At 40.2% G+C, this 17,818-nt stretch overlaps 1 protein-coding gene across 1 annotated transcript in view; it reads right to left on the bottom strand.

The window, feature by feature from the left end:
- Window positions 1-16,347, bottom strand: part of LOC146617037 (uncharacterized) — a 38,726-nt gene extending 22,379 nt beyond the window's left edge. The window contains exons 1-5 of the mRNA XM_085372920.1: window positions 16,040-16,347; window positions 15,189-15,416; window positions 14,800-14,953; window positions 14,528-14,600; window positions 13,939-14,281 (exon numbers count right to left, since the gene is read on the bottom strand). Of these exons, the coding sequence (XP_085229046.1) occupies window positions 13,939-14,281; window positions 14,528-14,600; window positions 14,800-14,953; window positions 15,189-15,416; window positions 16,040-16,347 (1,106 nt within the window). The remainder of the gene's footprint in view (window positions 1-13,938; window positions 14,282-14,527; window positions 14,601-14,799; window positions 14,954-15,188; window positions 15,417-16,039) is intronic.
- Window positions 16,348-17,818: the final 1,471 nt, after the last annotated feature.

Here is a 17,818-nt window from a genome sequence, read left to right as displayed (position 1 = left end):
ATCAACCGAAAAAAAGCACAGTATGTCACAGGCTGGGTCTCTGACCCAGCGCTCTGAGTTCATGTTTGTATTTGTCTCATTTTGTTATGTGATTTAGTTTGTGTTATTTCCTATCTGCCTTTAGTTTAGGCAGTTATTGTTCCTGGGTTTTCTATGTTTTGGGGTTTTGTATTTATTCATCACATATTAGGTCTGTTAAGTTGTGTTGTCATGTTTTAGTTTTAGTATTTCCTGTTTTATTCTGACAATGTCATGTGTTCTTTGTTTATTGTATTTAGCTTTCCTCTCCTGGTCCTGTCATTAGGTTTATGTCTGTCAGCTGTTTCCCCCATGTGTCTCCACCTCCCCTGATCACCTCATGTATGTATTTAAGCCCTTTGTTTTCTGCATGCCATTGTCAGGTCGTCTGCTCATCCATGTCTCATCTCCAGGTACCCATGTCAGTTCACTATGGTTAAGGTTTTTCATGTTTTGTTATTAGTTCACCCAGTTTAGGTTATTGTTTAGTTTTCACCGATGCCCTATTATTTTGTACCCTCGTTGCTAACCTCAATAAACGGCTTGTTTTGTTAATCCACACCACATTTTGGTCTGCGTTTGAGTCCTCCTCTGCAACACATACGGTCTGTCCCAGTCAGACCGTGACACAGTACCTCCAGCCACCATACTTGTTGATGGTTCATTCCCCGTCTGTTTTCCAAAGTATTTGTATCAGAGAATCAATTTGAACCTGGTGACTTCCTTAAAATGAGAAAAAATACACATATTCAAAGTAACAACCTAGCTGCCTGTGCCCGAGAGAGGCAGAGGCTCTGGTTGGATTGAATTTGTGACCGGGAAATGAGACCGGCACGCAAACAGCAGAGGCGCCTGATTGGACGACAGATGGAATTAAGCCTTTTTCCCTGTCCTTTCTGAAGCTGTTTCTTTACTTCTCAGCTCAATACAACAAAGAATCAGTTCACCTCACCTACCTTTGTCCCATTTTTTGATTAAAAAAAATAAAATGAAGCGATGATTACAAAGCATGTGTGATGAGAAGCATCATTAAGAATACTTTCGTTTTGTCCTTCGTATGTCCTCTGTAACATACAATAAAAATAGCGTGACCTTGAAATTTGTCACTCAGTTTAGTGTTTCTGGAGAGAATCTATCTATTGATCCCTCTTCTACTTGATGAACATTGTAAATCTATATGTGGGTGTTGAAGGTCAGTAATGACATTTGACTGAATGACTATTTAATCTTTCACCTGCCTTCAGAATCATTTGGTCAGGCTACAATAAGACAGGCCATAAGTGTTTCAGTGACCTGCACTGTAGACTGATAGGAATCACAAAACCAGGTTTCATGTATAGCTTATCTCAACAAGGTCAATAAATTGTATGAAGGCTTTGTGGATTTTGTTTCGATTGCCTCTTAGAGAATCAGATGTTAGTTAATTGCCACAAAAGTATTTTTATAAGTTCATGCCATAATATACTTTCTCCTGTTGCAATCTAGAACAACACATTTGTCCAAATGACTCATGACAGATTACCTGTGAAATACCTTGAATTAAAGGTCCAAGCATGCTTTTTAATCATTTAGTGTTTGTTTGATTTAAAATCCAGTGTGGTGCTTTACATAGTCAAAACTAAATAACTGAATCAGTGACATGAGTCACAAAACCAGTTTTTTTGTAGCGTTTAACTGAACAAGGTCAATAAATCCTAACAAGACAATGCAGAGTATGCTTGGATTTTCTCTTGGGACGGTTTGTGATCAATTTTATATTTGATTTATTTTTCACAACATTATTTTCTAAGCTCGTGCTATAATTTACTCTCAACTTAAAATCTGCAATAATAACCGAAATGATTCATGGCAGGTTTCAGAATTATATTCCTAAGAGACCGCTGGATAAAGGTATTATTGCTACAGCTGCTAGCTTGACTTTATTATTTGTTGATGGTCTCTGACAACTAGATTGCTATTCCCATGAAAAGCTACTGAGTTGTTAAGTGAATATAGTGTCAATATCTCAAATAAATTATGTGATATCGTCTTCCCTCCCTTAAACGAGCTGTTACGTAAATGCGCAGGAGACCGCTAAACAAACAAAACCAAACCAGAAATTCTCCAGACTTCGTGCCACTTAACTTTGCTCATCAGAGTATGCTTGTAGCTCACATTCATAAAGCCAGGATGGTTTGCCACTTCATTTTACCCGTTAAAGTATGCTTGTAGGTCACATTCACAAAGGTAGCATGGTTTGGCACGTAATTTTACCCGTCAGAGTATGTTTCTAGCTCTTATTAACAAAGGTAAGATGATTTGCCACTGAATTCTAGCTGTAAAATTATGCTTCTAGCTCATATTCAGAAAGGTAGGATGGTTCGCCACTTAATTTTAGCTGTTAAAGTATGCTTCTAGCTCATATTAACAAAGGTAGGACGATTTGCCACTTAATTTTAGCTGTTAAAGTATGCTTGTACGTCACATTTACAAAGGTAGGATGGTTTGGCACTTAATTTTACCCGTCAGAGTATGTTTTTTAGCTTATATTCACAAAGGTAGGAAGATTCGCCGCTGAATTTCTTTTGCTTTCCTAACGATATGGTCAACAACCTGAAGGAGAGAATTCTTCAAATTGCAGATGAATATCCAACTGTGACAAACATTGTTCTGCATACAGGGTCAAACGATGTGTCCAAACAACAGTCGGAGGTTCTGAAACGGGACTTTACTGGATTATTAAATACTGTAAACTCTCTGAATGCAGCTGTATTCATCAGCGGACCTGTACCGCCGGTCAGAGGAGGAGACGAGAGATTCAGCAGGTTGTTTACACTGAATAAATGGCTTATATCAGCATGTGCTGACCACTCAGTGCATTTTATCGACAACTTTAACATTTTTTGGGAACGCAGGCATCTGTTCAAAGCAAATGGATTTAATTTTAACAAGTCAGGGGTGAAACTGTTCACCTCCAACTTGTTTTATTCCATACGTCATCCATCCGTGCTTGGTGCCAAGGCTGAGATAAACGAGGAGTTATCTCATAAAGAGGAACAAACAGTACTCCAAGAACAGACAAAGCCCAGCAGAAACCTTGAGGAGGAGCTCCATTTGCCCCCACCCGGGAAGAGCCTCAGAAAGGAGAGACATCCATGGCATCTGAGGAAGAGCCTCAGAAAGGAGAGACATCTAAGGCAAGAAGAGGGGTCCCTATTTGCCTCCAACTCTCTCAACAACACCAACGACCAGGACAAGGGACCACGACCTTCCCCAGTCCCCCAAACCCCTGACAGGCCATCACCCTCCTCCCCCTCCCTTTCTCCCTCCTCCCCACACCTGAAATTCACTGAGGAGATGATGGAGCGGGTCAATGCTGGGCTCAGATCTACCCCCCGTCCCAATCCCTTTTTGTCCCCCATAAACCCCCCACCAGAGCGGCCAAAGGTTCACCATCGAGCCCCACCCTCAACAGAGCAATCGAAGTCACATTGCCCAGCCTCGCCCCCCTTAGTTCCTCTTCATGCCCTGTCTCCGCAGTCTGATATGTGATATGTGAAGGGTCCGGGCTGTGAGGATTATGGCAGTGATGACTTTTCCCAGGAGAAGCTGGGACCCTGTTTACTAGAAGGTTTTAAAATTTCTGTACTTTTAGGTGACAGGAGACATGTGGCCTGGTCAAAACACAGAGAGCTGCACTCTAAAAGATCTTTAAACATAGTAAACATACCTTGTGTGCCACAGACTGCTCCCAAACATGAGGGGACAAGTAATACCTCTAAAACACTTAAGTTGGCTTTATTAAACACTAGATCTCTAGCTGGGAAAACATTTTTAATTAATGATTTAATCACTGAGCACAGCCTTGATTTTATGTTTTTAACTGAAACTTGGTTGGACCAAAGTAACAGTGGAGCTGTTCTCATCGAGACGACCCCTCCTAACTACAGTTTTATCAGTGAGGTCAGGGCGAGCAGGAGAGGAGGAGGGGTTGCTGTCTTATTTAATGAATCATTTCAATGTAAGCAGCTATCTCCTGGAAGTTTTCAGTCTTTTGAATATGTGGCTTTACAGCTGAAGGCCCCATCCAAAGTTGTGTTTCTTAATGTTTACAGGCCTCCCAAATACTGCACAGACTTTTTTAATGACCTCAGTGAACTGCTGTCTGTGATCTGTGTTGATTTTGACTGTGTAATTATTGCTGGGGATTTTAACATTCATGTGGACAACCCTCAGGACAAAGGGACTAAAGACCTGAGTAACACTCTGGGCAACTTTGGGCTGACTCAGCATGTAACAGAGGCCACACATAATAGAGGACACACTCTTGACCTACTGATCTCCAAAGGCCTGAGCATTTCAAAGGTTACTGTGTCTGATGTGGGCCTGTCTGATCATTACTGTGTTTTCTTTGAAAGTAAAATCTCAGCCCACACAAATATATCAACAACAGTGATCACAAAACGGTGTATAACTGAACACAGTAGTGCAATTTTTAACCAGGTCTTCCCATTAACACCTGACCTGCCCAGAGGGTCAGTCAATGAGCTCGTCAATAGCTTCAATGCTAACATGTTAAATGTAATGGACACTATTGCTCCCATTAAGGTGAAGGTTATCTCTGGAAGGAAAAAGTCTCCATGGAGAAACTCCACACTGGTGAAAAATGAAAAAAGAGAGTGTAGGAAAGCTGAGCGCAGATGGAGAAAAACAAACCTCCAGGTTCATTATGACATTTATAAAGAGAAACTTCACAATTATAATTTACAACTGAGGAATGCAAGGAGGTCCTACTTCTCTGACATCATCACTAAAAACAGCCATAATGCTCGGGTCTTATTTTCTACAGTTGACAGGCTAACAAACCCTCCTGTGTCAGTGGCAGCTGAACTTCATTCGACCATGGCCTGCAATGACTTTGCCAAATTCTTCACTGAAAAAATCCAAAAAATTAGACAAGCAATTGGTACATCAACAGCAGATCCAGGATATGTACTGTGTCCACCAAAAAACTGTTTAAACACCATGAAACAGTTTCAACCTATTAACAGCAAAGACCTGGAGGACATCTTAGGTCAACTGAACTCCTCCTCCTGCTGTTTAGATGTCCTGCCAACAAGTTTTTTCAAAAAGGTCTCAAAGACTTTAGAGTCAGACCTGTTACAGATCGTCAACTTTTCTTTATTATCAGGTGTGTTTCCAGAATCACTAAAAACTGCTGTAATCAAACCTATACTGAAAAAGGACAATCTTGACAAGACACAAATGAACAACTACAGGCCGATCTCAAATCTCCCGTTTTTAAGTAAGATAATTGAAAAAGCAGTTTCTCAACAGCTCAGTTACTTCTTAAAACAGAATAATTGCTACGATGCCTTCCAGTCAGGTTTTAGACAGAACCACAGCACTGAAACCGCTCTGACCAAAGTGTTTAATGACATATGTCTGAATACAGACAGTGGAAAAATGTCAGTCCTAGTTTTACTGGATCTCAGTGCAGCATTTGATACAGTTGACCACAACATATTACTCAAACGACTGGAGAACTGGACAGGTCTTTCAGGAACTGTACTAAACTGGTTCAAAACATACGTAGAAAACAGGAAATACTTTGTATCAATAGGTAACTTCACATCTGAGCAGACAAGTATCACATGTGGAGTTCCCCAAGGTTCCATCTTGGGACCCCTTCTGTTTAACATCTACATGCTCCCACTGGCACAGATTATAAACAACAACAAAATAAACTATCACAGCTATGCAGATGACACACAAATATATATCACAATGTCACCAGGAGACCGAGGCCCTGTACAGGCTCTTGGTAAATGCATTGAGGAAATCAATGACTGGTTGTGCCACAATTTTCTCCAGCTAAACAAAAACAAAACTGAGGTAATAGTCTTTGGCGCCAAAGAAAAACGATTACAGGTCACCAGAGAACTTCAATCTATACATCTAAAAACCACAAACCAGGCGAGAAATTTGGGTGTAGTGATGGATGCAGACCTAAACTTAGAAAAACACATTAAGACAATAACAAAGTCAGCTTACTATCACCTCAAGAATATATCAAGGATAAAAGATCTGATGTCTCAACAGGACCTGGAAAAACTAGTCCATGCATTCATCTTTAGTAGGCTTGATTACTGTAACAGCATCTTTACAGGTCTACCTAAAAAATCAGTCAGACAACTACAGCTCATTCAGAACTCTGCTGCTCGAGTCCTCACTAAGACCAAAAAAGTGGACCACATCAGTCCAGCTCTGAGGTCCTTACACTGGCTGCCTGTCCGTCAGAGGATAGACTTTAAAGTTCTGATGCTGGCCTATAAAGCTCTGAATGGTTTAGGACCAAAATACATCAATGACCTCCTGACCCAGTATGAACCATCCAGATCCCTCAGGTCATCTGGATCCGGTCTTTTATCAGTTCCCAGAGTGAGAACCAGACACGGAGAAGCTGCATTCAGCTTTTATGCTCCTTATATCTGGAACAAACTCCCAGAAAGCCTCAGATCAGCTGAAACACTCAGTTTATTTAAATCCAGGTTGAAGACTCACCTGTTCTCAGCTGCATTTGAATAAAGCACCAAATCCACACTTTAAGCTTAAATTTCAAAACTTACATTTAACTACTGATTTTATCTACTGTTCTGATTTTATCTGTTTTGATTTTATATACTGTTGTTTGTTTGTTTGTTAATTAGTTAGTTAGTTTATTTGCTTGTTTTATTCAATTTTAAATCATGCTTTTTATTTGTTCTTGTTTCTAATGTCTCTGTAAAGCACTTTGAATCACCTTGTTGTTGAATTGTGCTATACAAATAAACTTGCCTTGCCTTGCCTTGCCTTGTGCGCATGCATAGAAACAATGGGTAGGATGGTTTGTCAGGTAGGATGGATTCCCAGAACACCGGCTAAAGACAGGCTGGTGAGCTTCCAGAGCTATCACTGACTCCACACACCAAGTTTCAGGTGTCATCACGCAAATTGACCAAAAGAAACCAAAGTTACAGCCCCTCTGATTTTAAAGGGCCAGAGACCAATTAAATTCTCCATGCGCACGGCAGAAAAGGGCCATTGCCATGTAATTGTGTGGTTAATTCTTCAAAAAATATATTTAATAAAAAGCATTTTTAGGCCTATTAATAAAATTAATTAATTTCTGCTTCTGTGACTGACCAGCACCCACTCCATGACATGCTGGTCAGTCACAGGAGCGCGTTCAGTGAGAGACAGATTACCGAAAAGCACCACTGAACGACACAGGAAATCATTCCTGCCTGTGGCCATCTCCCTGTACAGCTCATCCACTTAACACACTGTTTACTGCAACAGCTGCACCCTTCTTGCACATATTCTTTTTCAGCTACTTATTAATAAGTAACTTTTATGTATATATATGCCTGTATATATTGTGCTATTCTTAGTTAGCATATTATCTGTCTTTGTTAATGTTTGTTTATAATGGAGCACTGTAACGAAAAATAATTTCCCCTAGGGATCAATAAAGTATTCTGATTCTGATTCTCTTTAATACCTAAAAAAATTCAACTGGTATGATGTCCAATTGTGTGCCAAAATTGGACATTTTTGTACAACGTCTGGATATTCATGTATTGACAGGCCTGTAATTTTTCACTGTTTCACTTTAGAAACATAACTCTTTGCACAGATGATGTTTATATATTGGTTACTGAATTTCTGGAATCAAATGTGAACTGAGGCACATTTTTAAAAGGGTTATATGCTAAAAATAAAAAATTAGGCGAGGATAAAATCTACTTACTTTTTCTGTGTTCCAGTCTCAGTAACTTTGACACAGTAATATCTGCTTCAATACTTACACGTCTGATGAAATCTCACAAGTGTTAGCTTTATTTCGATACCAAGATTGTAAGGACAGAGTTTGTAATTGCAGAGAATTATTAAATTAAATTTGGGCATTACATTTTCGAGCAGGAAGCTCAAAATGTAACAGATTGTGTTATTAACCTCTTGGGGCTTAAGAGGTTAATAACACAATCTGAATTAAATTACCCAAACTGAAGTAGATTGCCACCCAGAGGATGGTATAGCCTTTACTTTTGTCAAAAACCAAAGCCCACTGAGCTATAAATAATCACAAGTACTGCAATGTTAAGGAAATGAATGTGATCAGGCTGCTCACAACACTTCCATAGCAGTACTTTACAAAGACAGAAGCCAAATAAAATAAATGAGCAATTTGCAAAATGTGTGCATTAATTAGAAATTATGACTTTTGTTACTTTAACATTTTTTCTCTTGACTTCATGTGTGTAAATTTATGTAGGAAAATTTGAGAAATAAATGGTATTCTGAAAACGTGAATCACATGATTGATTATATGATTATAATTAGCTGACATCAAAGCTGCTTGCTGTAGGGGGCATCTGGTTAGCAAAGATAATGAACAACAAAGTTAGTTTGATCCTGATTCCTGTGCCTTTAATGCGCTCAGGCTCTGTACTACAGCAATGCACCCCCTATTACAGAAACGTTGTTAGGGAAACAGCATGTTTATTAACTGCAATATCCTCATTTGAGGGCAGAGGAAAGTCTGGACAGTGAAGCACGACTTACCTTCTCCACCCCCTTGATAGGCAAGGTGTTTATGAGAGGTGACTGCTTCAAACTCTGCTTGATACAAAAACAGTGAAGAATAGATTAACCAAATTCAGCACTTTCATTGCACAGCTGAGCCACCCTTCCTCTGTGGTTATCAGAGTGTGACAAAATGATTACCTGAAGTACGACATCACTCTTATATTAATTTCGCAGCTATGTTTAGGGAATAAGGTCACTAGAGCTGCATTCTTCTTGTGGCAACAGTGCTGTCACACTGATGCATTTTCTAATCTGAATAGTTTTTATTTAATCACTGATACTATCAAAAGAACTGCGATAGGCACAAAATGTCAAATTTTTTATTTAGACATTCAAATGCCTCAAAACAATATCAGCAGTGATCTAAGCTGTACATTATAGTTGTTCTGTAATATAAACAGCGTTATAGTACTGCAGTGCAATATATTAATCTATTTAGTTATAAAAATGACTGAGTTTTAACCCTCTCACACCACATGTTTACATGTGGTTGTGGCAGTACTCTAAAAAGTTGGAAAAAAGACACATACAGTGTCACCTGGGGAACTGTACCCCAGGAAATGTAGGAATATTAAACTAACAGGTTAATTTCAATAGTTTATTTAACAAATCATTAAATCAAAAATAGGACTGACACTGCAACAATAACTTTAAATGAACTACTTAAAACAACCAAAGCAAAAAACAAACAAACATGGCAAATCAGTAAGTTAAAAAACTGAACATTTGTGGGGTAAACATATATATATATATATATATATATATATATATATATATATATATATATATATATATATATATATATATATATATATATATATATACATACAGTGTTGGGGAGTAACGGAATACATGTACCGCCGTTACGTATTTAAAATACAAAATATGAGTAACTGTATTCCGTTACAGTTACCGTTTAAAAAGGTGGTATTCAGAATACAGTTACTTTGTTGAAATAAATGGATTACACTGCGGTACTTTCCTGTTTCATTTTGTCGCGGGTCAGGACTGTTTGGGTTTTGTTTGACAGCTACGTTCTGTTGTTCCAGGCGGCAGCGTTACGGTTGCCATGGTTACAGGGCGACGCTCTCTCTCTCTCTCTGCGATTGTGTGTTTCCTGGGTGAGAGAGCGCCTTTTCGTTGTTGTTGTGCTAAGCTAACAGGCAGAATGCTACAAGCATAGCTCTAAAGAATGTAGCATCATGGCCAGTGTAGTTCGTGCTGCAGGGAGAATGGACTGCCATACACGTTATGGGTCTGTGAGCGCGAGGAGGGAGAAAAAGGGGAGTGGAAAGGTACGAGTTGTTATCGAGGAAAAACGGGAGCTGGAAGCATGTAAATATAATAATAACCACTGCAGCCAAGAAGAGTGCCTGACGAGCCCAGTTGTAAGTAAGCTATTAAGACTCGACTGTACACCGTGTTCGTGTTTTCCTCCGAAAACAATAAGTTCCGTTGGAGCAGCCTTTCAACGCCTCTCTCTGTCTCTCACAGGCAAAGTTGACCCACACAACAAAGTAAAGCTAGTTTTCGGATACGAGCCGACAGGGACCCCGCCGTATTAGTCAGAGGTCCCTTTACTACAGTTCGGAGTCGCGGACCTTCAGTAATAGTAATAAATCACACAGCAATAGTACATTCACGCTGTTGTAAAAAGCATGATAATATATTAAGTAATCCAAAGTATTCAGAATACGTTACTGTCATTGAGTAACGTAACGGAATACGTTACAGAATACATTTTGGGGCATGTATTCTGTATTCTGTAATGGAATACATTTTAAAAGTAACCTTCCCAACACATATATAAAAAACACCCAGCACGCCCCTGCGGGCGGTTTATCCTTCAAGCTCGGGTCCTCTACCAGAGGCCTGGGAGCTTGAGGGTCCTGCGCAGTATCTTAGCTGTTCCCAGGACTGCGCTCTTCTGGACAGAGATCTCCGATGTTGTTCCCGGGATCTGCTGGAGCCACTCGCCTAGCTTGGGAGTCACCGCACCTAGTGCTCCGATTACCACGGGGACCACCGTTACCTTCACCCTCCACATCCTCTCGAGCTCTTCTCTGAGCCCTTGGTATTTCTCCAGCTTCTCGTGTTCCTTCTTCCTGATATTGCTGTCATTCGGAACCGCTACATCGATCACTACGGCCGTCTTCTTCTGTTTGTCTACCACCACTATGTCCGGTTGGTTAGCCACCACCATTTTGTCCGTCTGTATCTGGAAGTCCCACAGGATCTTAGCTCGGTCATTCTCCACCACCCTTGGGGGCATCTCCCATTTTGACCTCGGGACTTCCAGGTTATACTCCGCACAGATGTTCCTGTACACTATGCCGGCCACTTGGTTATGGCGTTCCATGTATGCCTTGCCTGCTAGCATCTTGCACCCTGCTGTTATGTGCTGGATTGTCTCTGGGGCATCTTTACACAGCCTGCACCTGGGGTCTTGCCTGGTGTGATAGACCCCAGCCTCTATGGATCTTGTGCTCAGAGCTTGTTCTTGTGCTGCCATGATTAGTGCCTCTGTGCTGTCTTTCAGTCCAGCTTTGTCCAGCCACTGGTAGGATTTCTGGATATCAGCCACCTCCTCTATCTGCCGGTGGTACATACCGTGCAGGGCTCTGTCCTTCCATGATGGTTCCTCGTCTCCCTCCTCTTTCTTGGGTTTCTGCTGCCTGAGGTATTCACTGAGCACTCGGTCAGTTGGGGCCATCTTCCCAATGTATTCTTGGATGTTCGTTGTCTCATCCTGGACTGTGGTGCTGACACTCACCAGTCCCCGGCCCCCTTCCTTCCGCTTAGCGTACAGCCTCAGGGTGCTGGACTTGGGGTGAAACCCTCCATGCATGGTAAGGAGCTTTCTTGTCTTTATGTCAGTGGCTTCTATCTCCTCCTTTGGCCAGCCTATTACCCCAGCAGGGTACCTGATCACGGGCAGGGCGTACGTGTTGATGGCCCGGATCTTGTTCTTACCATTCAGCTGACTCCTCAGGACTTGCCTGACCCTCTGCAGGTACTTGGTGGTTGCAGCTTTTCTAGCGGCCTCTTCATGGTTCCCATTCGCCTGCGGGATCCCCAAGTACTTGTAACTGTCCTCTATGTCTGCAATGTTGCCTTCTGGTAGTTCAATCCCCTCAGTTCTGACTACCTTCCATCTCTTTGTTACCATCCGACTACACTTCTCCAGTCCGAACGACATTCCAATGTCATTGCTGTATAGCCTGGTAGTGTGGATCAGTGAATCGATGTCTCGTTCACTCTTGGCATACAGCTTGATGTCATCCATGTACAGGAGGTGGCTGACAACTGCTCCGTTCCGTAGTCGGTATCCCTAGCCAGTCTTGTTAATGATCTCACTGAGGGGGTTCAGGCCTATGCAGAACAGCAGTGGGGACAGAGCATCTCCTTGGTAGATCCCGCACTTGATGGTGACTTGTGCTATGGGCTTGGAGTTGGCCTCTAGTGTTGTACGCCACATCCCCATTGAGTTCCTGATGAAGGCTCTTAGGGTCCCATTGATCTTGTACAATTCTAGGCATTCCAGTATCCAGCTGTGGGGCATTGAGTCATAGGCCTTCTTGTAATCAATCCAGGCAGTGCACAGGTTGGTCAGTCTGGTCTTGCAGTCTCGGCTGATTGTTCTGTCTACCAGTAGCTGGTGTTTTGCGCCTCTGGTATTCTTGCCAATTCCTTTCTGTGTCCCGCTCATGTATTGACCCATGTGCCTGTTCATCTTAGCCGATATGATGCCTGACAGGAGCTTCCATGTAGTACTGAGGCAGGTTATTGGTCGGTAGTTGGAGGGGACCGGTCCCTTCTTGGGGTCCTTGGGGATCAGGACCGTCCGGCCTTCAGTTAGCCATTCCGGGTGTCTCTCGTTAACTAGCAGCTGGTTCATTTGTGCTGCCAGACGCTCGTGGAGTGCAGTTAGCTTCTTCAGCCAGTAGGCGTGAACCATGTCGGGCCCTGGTGCTGTCCAACTCTTCATACTGGAGACCCTTTCTTGGATATCTGCCACTGTGATGGTTACTGGACCCTGTTCAGGGAGGTCGCTGTGGTCAGCCCTCAGATCCTCTAGCCACTGAGCATTGCCGTTATGGGTTGCGTCCTTCTCCCATATGCTCTTCCAGTATTGCTCCGTCTCCAGCCTTGGTGGTGCTGTTCTCTTATTGTTCCCTTGCCACTGAGAGTACACCTTTGCTGGTTCTGTGGAGAACAGCTGGTTATATATATATATATATATATATATATATATATATATATATATATATATATATATATATATATATATATATATATATATATATATATATATATATATATATGTATATATATATATATGTATATATATATATATATATATATATATATATATATATATATATGTATATATATATATATATATATATATATATGTATATATATATATATATATATATATATATATATATATATGTATATATATATATATATATATATGTATATATATATATATGTATATATTAACTGCACTTAATTAATGCAGTTAATTAACTGCACTTAATTAATGCAGCACTACGGGCAATACCTACAACCACGATTACCGACACTAACAAGCTGATCTACAATACGGCAGCAGTGATCAGTGAGATGCTTGGCTACAAGTTGAACAGCGACAAGGGGCAGTACCCTCCATGGAGAAGGAGGCTAGAGGGCAAGATCAAAGTAGCACGGAGGGAGGTTAGCCAACTAACAGAGTTGCAGAAAGGTGCGACAAATAAGGTGCCTAAGAAATACAGCAAGCTGTCCATACCTGAGGCCTTGGAAACTGCCAAGCAAAGACTCACAGCCTTGGCCAGCCGCTTGAGGAGGTACACCAGAGAGATCGAAGGCAGGAGAATAAACCAGCTGTTCTCCACAGAACCAGCAAAGGTGTACTCTCAGTGGCAAGGGAACAATAAGAGAACAGCACCACCAAGGCTGGAGACGGAGCAATACCGGAAGAGCATATGGGAGAAGGATGCAACCCATGTCTAATATATATATATATATATATATATATATATATATATATATATATATATATATATATATATATATATATATATATATATATATATATATATATATTAGATATATATACTCTAATATAATACTCTAATATAATGCGCTTCCATGTCTGTTTCTGGACAGAATTTTGTAGACTTCAGTAAATCACTGTGCTTCTTTCCTATTTTTCCAGCAAAATACAAAGAAAGCAGGGGTGGCTCATGACTTTTGCACAATATAGCTCAAAAGATTAAAAGATACAAACATGTACAAAACACATACCTGTAGGATGTGCTGGATAAACTTGGCTGGGTAGGTCCATTGGACACACTGGAGGTGTTACTAGAGAAGACACGTGTGTCACCAGTAACACTGGCAGAAGAACCCGCTGATAAGCCAGGTGTGTTGTAACTGACAAAGGCAGATGTTCCACTGGAGTAAGGCTCATCCTCATCAGTAGCAACGACAGCAGGATTGGTGGACATTGTAAGGGTGTCAGCAGAGATGGAAGATTCAACAGTACAAACATCTTGGGTTGCAACGCACCAGATGACCTCATCATCAACAGACATGGACTGTGCGTTAACAATGGGAATGGCTGAGGGAACTTCTTTAGAAATTTCAACTGTGAGAACACAAAGAACAGGAGTTTAACTTTTGAATAACATCTCATCACATATATAGCTTTTGCTTTTCATGTATTTAGGGGTACATTTCTTCCTGCTCAAAATATTAAACTAAATTTAAATATGATTTTAACAAAGACTTGACACTTAACTAAAGACACAATGGCTAAGATGACTAAGTAACAGACACTGAACCAACTTAATTTACAGTTTATTTGGAGCGACTTTTAGATAGGAATATTTACCGCATTTGTCAGAATTCAACGTTTCTGTGAAATCCTGCCTGCTTGTATGGCTACTCTCTCCATCAGAATATGTCTGTAAATTAAAACAGAGAATACATTTCATTTTACTGACAACAAAATGTCATAATAAATATTAGTAATATGTTTATGTATTATGTATTAAAACATAATACAAGTGACAATGTTTAAGGGAGTTTAAAATCCATCTTTGCCTTTTTCACTCTCATTTTATGAACATACATACATTTGCTGAAATGATCAGGATTACTTACTGATTCATTGTCCTCACATAAGATGACCTTGTCAGGTCTGACATAAATTGACTTCTGATGAAACAGTTTTTTCACAAGGTCTCCATTCAAAGTCTGTTTGGAAGTGAGTGATGGCTCAACTAGTTTGGTGTGGCATGCCAGCAAAATCTGTAGCCTAGGGGAGGAAGAAAACATAGTGTATATGAAATTTTTGTTAAGGCTAACAGACTACAATACAATACAATACATTAAAAGGCTTAATTTTTGTTAACTCTAAAAGATATCAATCCAGTCATCCGATCGGTGCTCCCAGATCCTTTTTGGAAATACCCAAAGTTGACCTTTAATAGTATAATAATCTAAGTAACAAAAAATTTATTTTTTTTTATAAAAAAGGATCTAATGCTTACCTGCATCCTTCAAGAACTGGCTGGAAGGCAGTCCTTATTGCCTGCATTACTTTGTCTGAGTCCCAGTCACAGCTAAACTCCAGTGCAGATTTTATATGTCCATTTTCAAAAAGCCAAGCTTTTTTGTTACGCCTTGGCACATGTGTAGTTAGATGGTCTGGCAAGAGAATCACTTCTTTGGTGAAAGACTGAGCCACAGAATGTGACCTGCTTAGCTGTGCTGGAAACCTAATGGAGGATAAAGGCAAATTAAACATTTCTGCATGTAATATACTCACACTTCTCTGATCAATGAAGTACATTTAATTAAAAAAATACACCATGCTGTACACATGTCTAATCTGCATTAATAAACACCCTCTAGCCCCATGGTAGCTAGGATAGGCTCTTGGAATCCTGAATTGGATAAGTGGAAGAGAATGGATGGATGAATGGATGGATAGATGATGGAAGATAGTGGGATGGGTGGGTGGAGAAACTTAACAATCACATAAACAAATGTCTTCAATTCACGGAGTACTTTTTGTTGCTTTAAAAAAGGTTTCATTAAATTATATACTGCCAACAACTATGTATTGTAACAACTGATGTGCTTTGCTTTTACACAATGTTTGCAGATTAAGCTTACGGGACGTGAAATATTATAGAAATCGCATGTTTCCACAATTAAACAAATTAACTGTTGTGCACAGTTTAGTCTCCACGTCCACACGCTGTCAGTCTGTCGCACAGTTTTTTTGGTTTGTTTTTTTGTGATATTTTTGTTTACTTAGCTTCGTCGAGCAATTGAAACCTACGGGCTATTACTAACCTTCCACTAGTAATTTCAGTGCATTTAGTTCTGGTCTTACCTCTTCTGCCTTGGGCCCTTTCGAGTAAAAGGTCTAAGATTGTAGATGGGACCTGTTGTGGGGCACTCCTGTGATGTGGAAGGCACATTCTCCATAACGTTAGCTGGATAACCAGGGGTTATCTGACCGGAGAGGTTCACTGCATTTGGTCTTCCACGATGAAAAAGTGAATAAATTTCTTCATCAGTAGTACGATGCGGTACACTAGTACAAATATTAGGTTGGCCAGAACATGCATTTGCCAGGGTGTTAATTAGCTCCTCATTCCTTAGAATTTGAGCCACAAAATTCCGTGCGGACCTGCTCATAGTGCCATTCCTCGCAGGTACAAACAAGGAAAACACTAGATGGCGCAAGCGCCTCCGTGACGTCAAGCTTCATTCTATAGAAGATCAGAAGATCATTCTATATATTCAAGTTTCATTCTATATATTCAGAAGATCATTCTATATATTCAGACTTGGTTGGAATATATATATAATATTTTCCTAAAGGGCATTCCATAACACACACACACACACACACACACACACACACACACACATATATATATATATATATATATATATATATATATATATATATGAATTTAAAAAAAATGTAATTTAAAATTTTTAAAAAAGTTTAGGCTTCTCAGCAACATGGAAAAAGTGATATGTTCATGACTGAATTATTAATTACGTACTAATAATATAATGTGAATTTGTAAATTGGGCAAAAACTGCTGTGCCACCATATGAAAAAAATAGACTCACTTAAACCTCTTTATTAATGGAAAATTAAGATTCATAATATAAATATGCTAATACTTGTAGGTGCTTGTCTTCTGGGTTTTGAAGGTTAGAAGGTGGACAGAATGAAAACAAGCGGTTGTTTTCCCTCGATGGTAATTATGCTCCATGCATGATCAGACACACTCTGCTGACGTCCAAACACTCACAAACCCTCCACAATAATGGATGCTGACTGAAGAAATCATTTGTTTTGGGATCTAATTATTAATTATCGACTGTCTGGGAAACCTGGCTGAGTTTGGATTTCACAGACTCCACTGACCCAGCAGGCTGACTGGCGGCAGCCTGACAGCGGCTGTTGCGGTGTGTTAAGCGCGGTCGCCGTGCTTCATCCCAGTTGTTGTGCACAGAATAAGGACTCGTCACGGGCACTGACAGGGCACTTCACCTCTGCCGACACACTGAACAACCATTATTCGTAGCTGTCTCTCTCTTACAGTCACACTCAGTTTCACAGCATCCTCTATTGCCGCTATTCTGCGTCACATTTAACAAATAAACAGCAACATATTGAAGCTTATATGCATTTATGTGCATTTATGGTAATATGGACCCAATTACTCAAAAGTTAATTCGAAAGTGATCTCATCACGCTCTGGCTCTCTAGCAAATGAGCATAATCTTTTCTGCAGATAATCTAATTATGACTAATTGTATCTGAGCAGCTCATTTTGATATCATCTAGAGAGGGACACTGTCAGTCTGAAAATGAAAGCAGTAATTTGAAAAGTTTTAACGGTAATAGAAAATTTCTCGCCTTTATTAATTTGTTACCGGGCAGAAAAAATAGACTTGATACAGAGATAACGATTTCATTATAGTGTAAGGTGCCCATGTTCATGCTCTTTAGGCCATTTAGTGGCTGTATAGTCCTGAGTACAAACACTATGCACATCAATCATCAGTACCGTCTTAATTTAATCCAAGCACAGTGAAAGGGGAGCTTTACTAACAAAAGCTGGAACCAAAAAGTAAATTAATGAAT

The sequence above is a fragment of the Diplotaxodon limnothrissa genome, linkage group LG15, assembly GCF_057381915.1.
Source record: "Diplotaxodon limnothrissa isolate DT_005_m linkage group LG15, D_limnothrissa_male_GT1.1, whole genome shotgun sequence".
Lineage (NCBI taxonomy): Eukaryota > Metazoa > Chordata > Actinopteri > Cichliformes > Cichlidae > Diplotaxodon > Diplotaxodon limnothrissa.
This window is presented reverse-complemented; position numbering and strand designations above follow the sequence as displayed.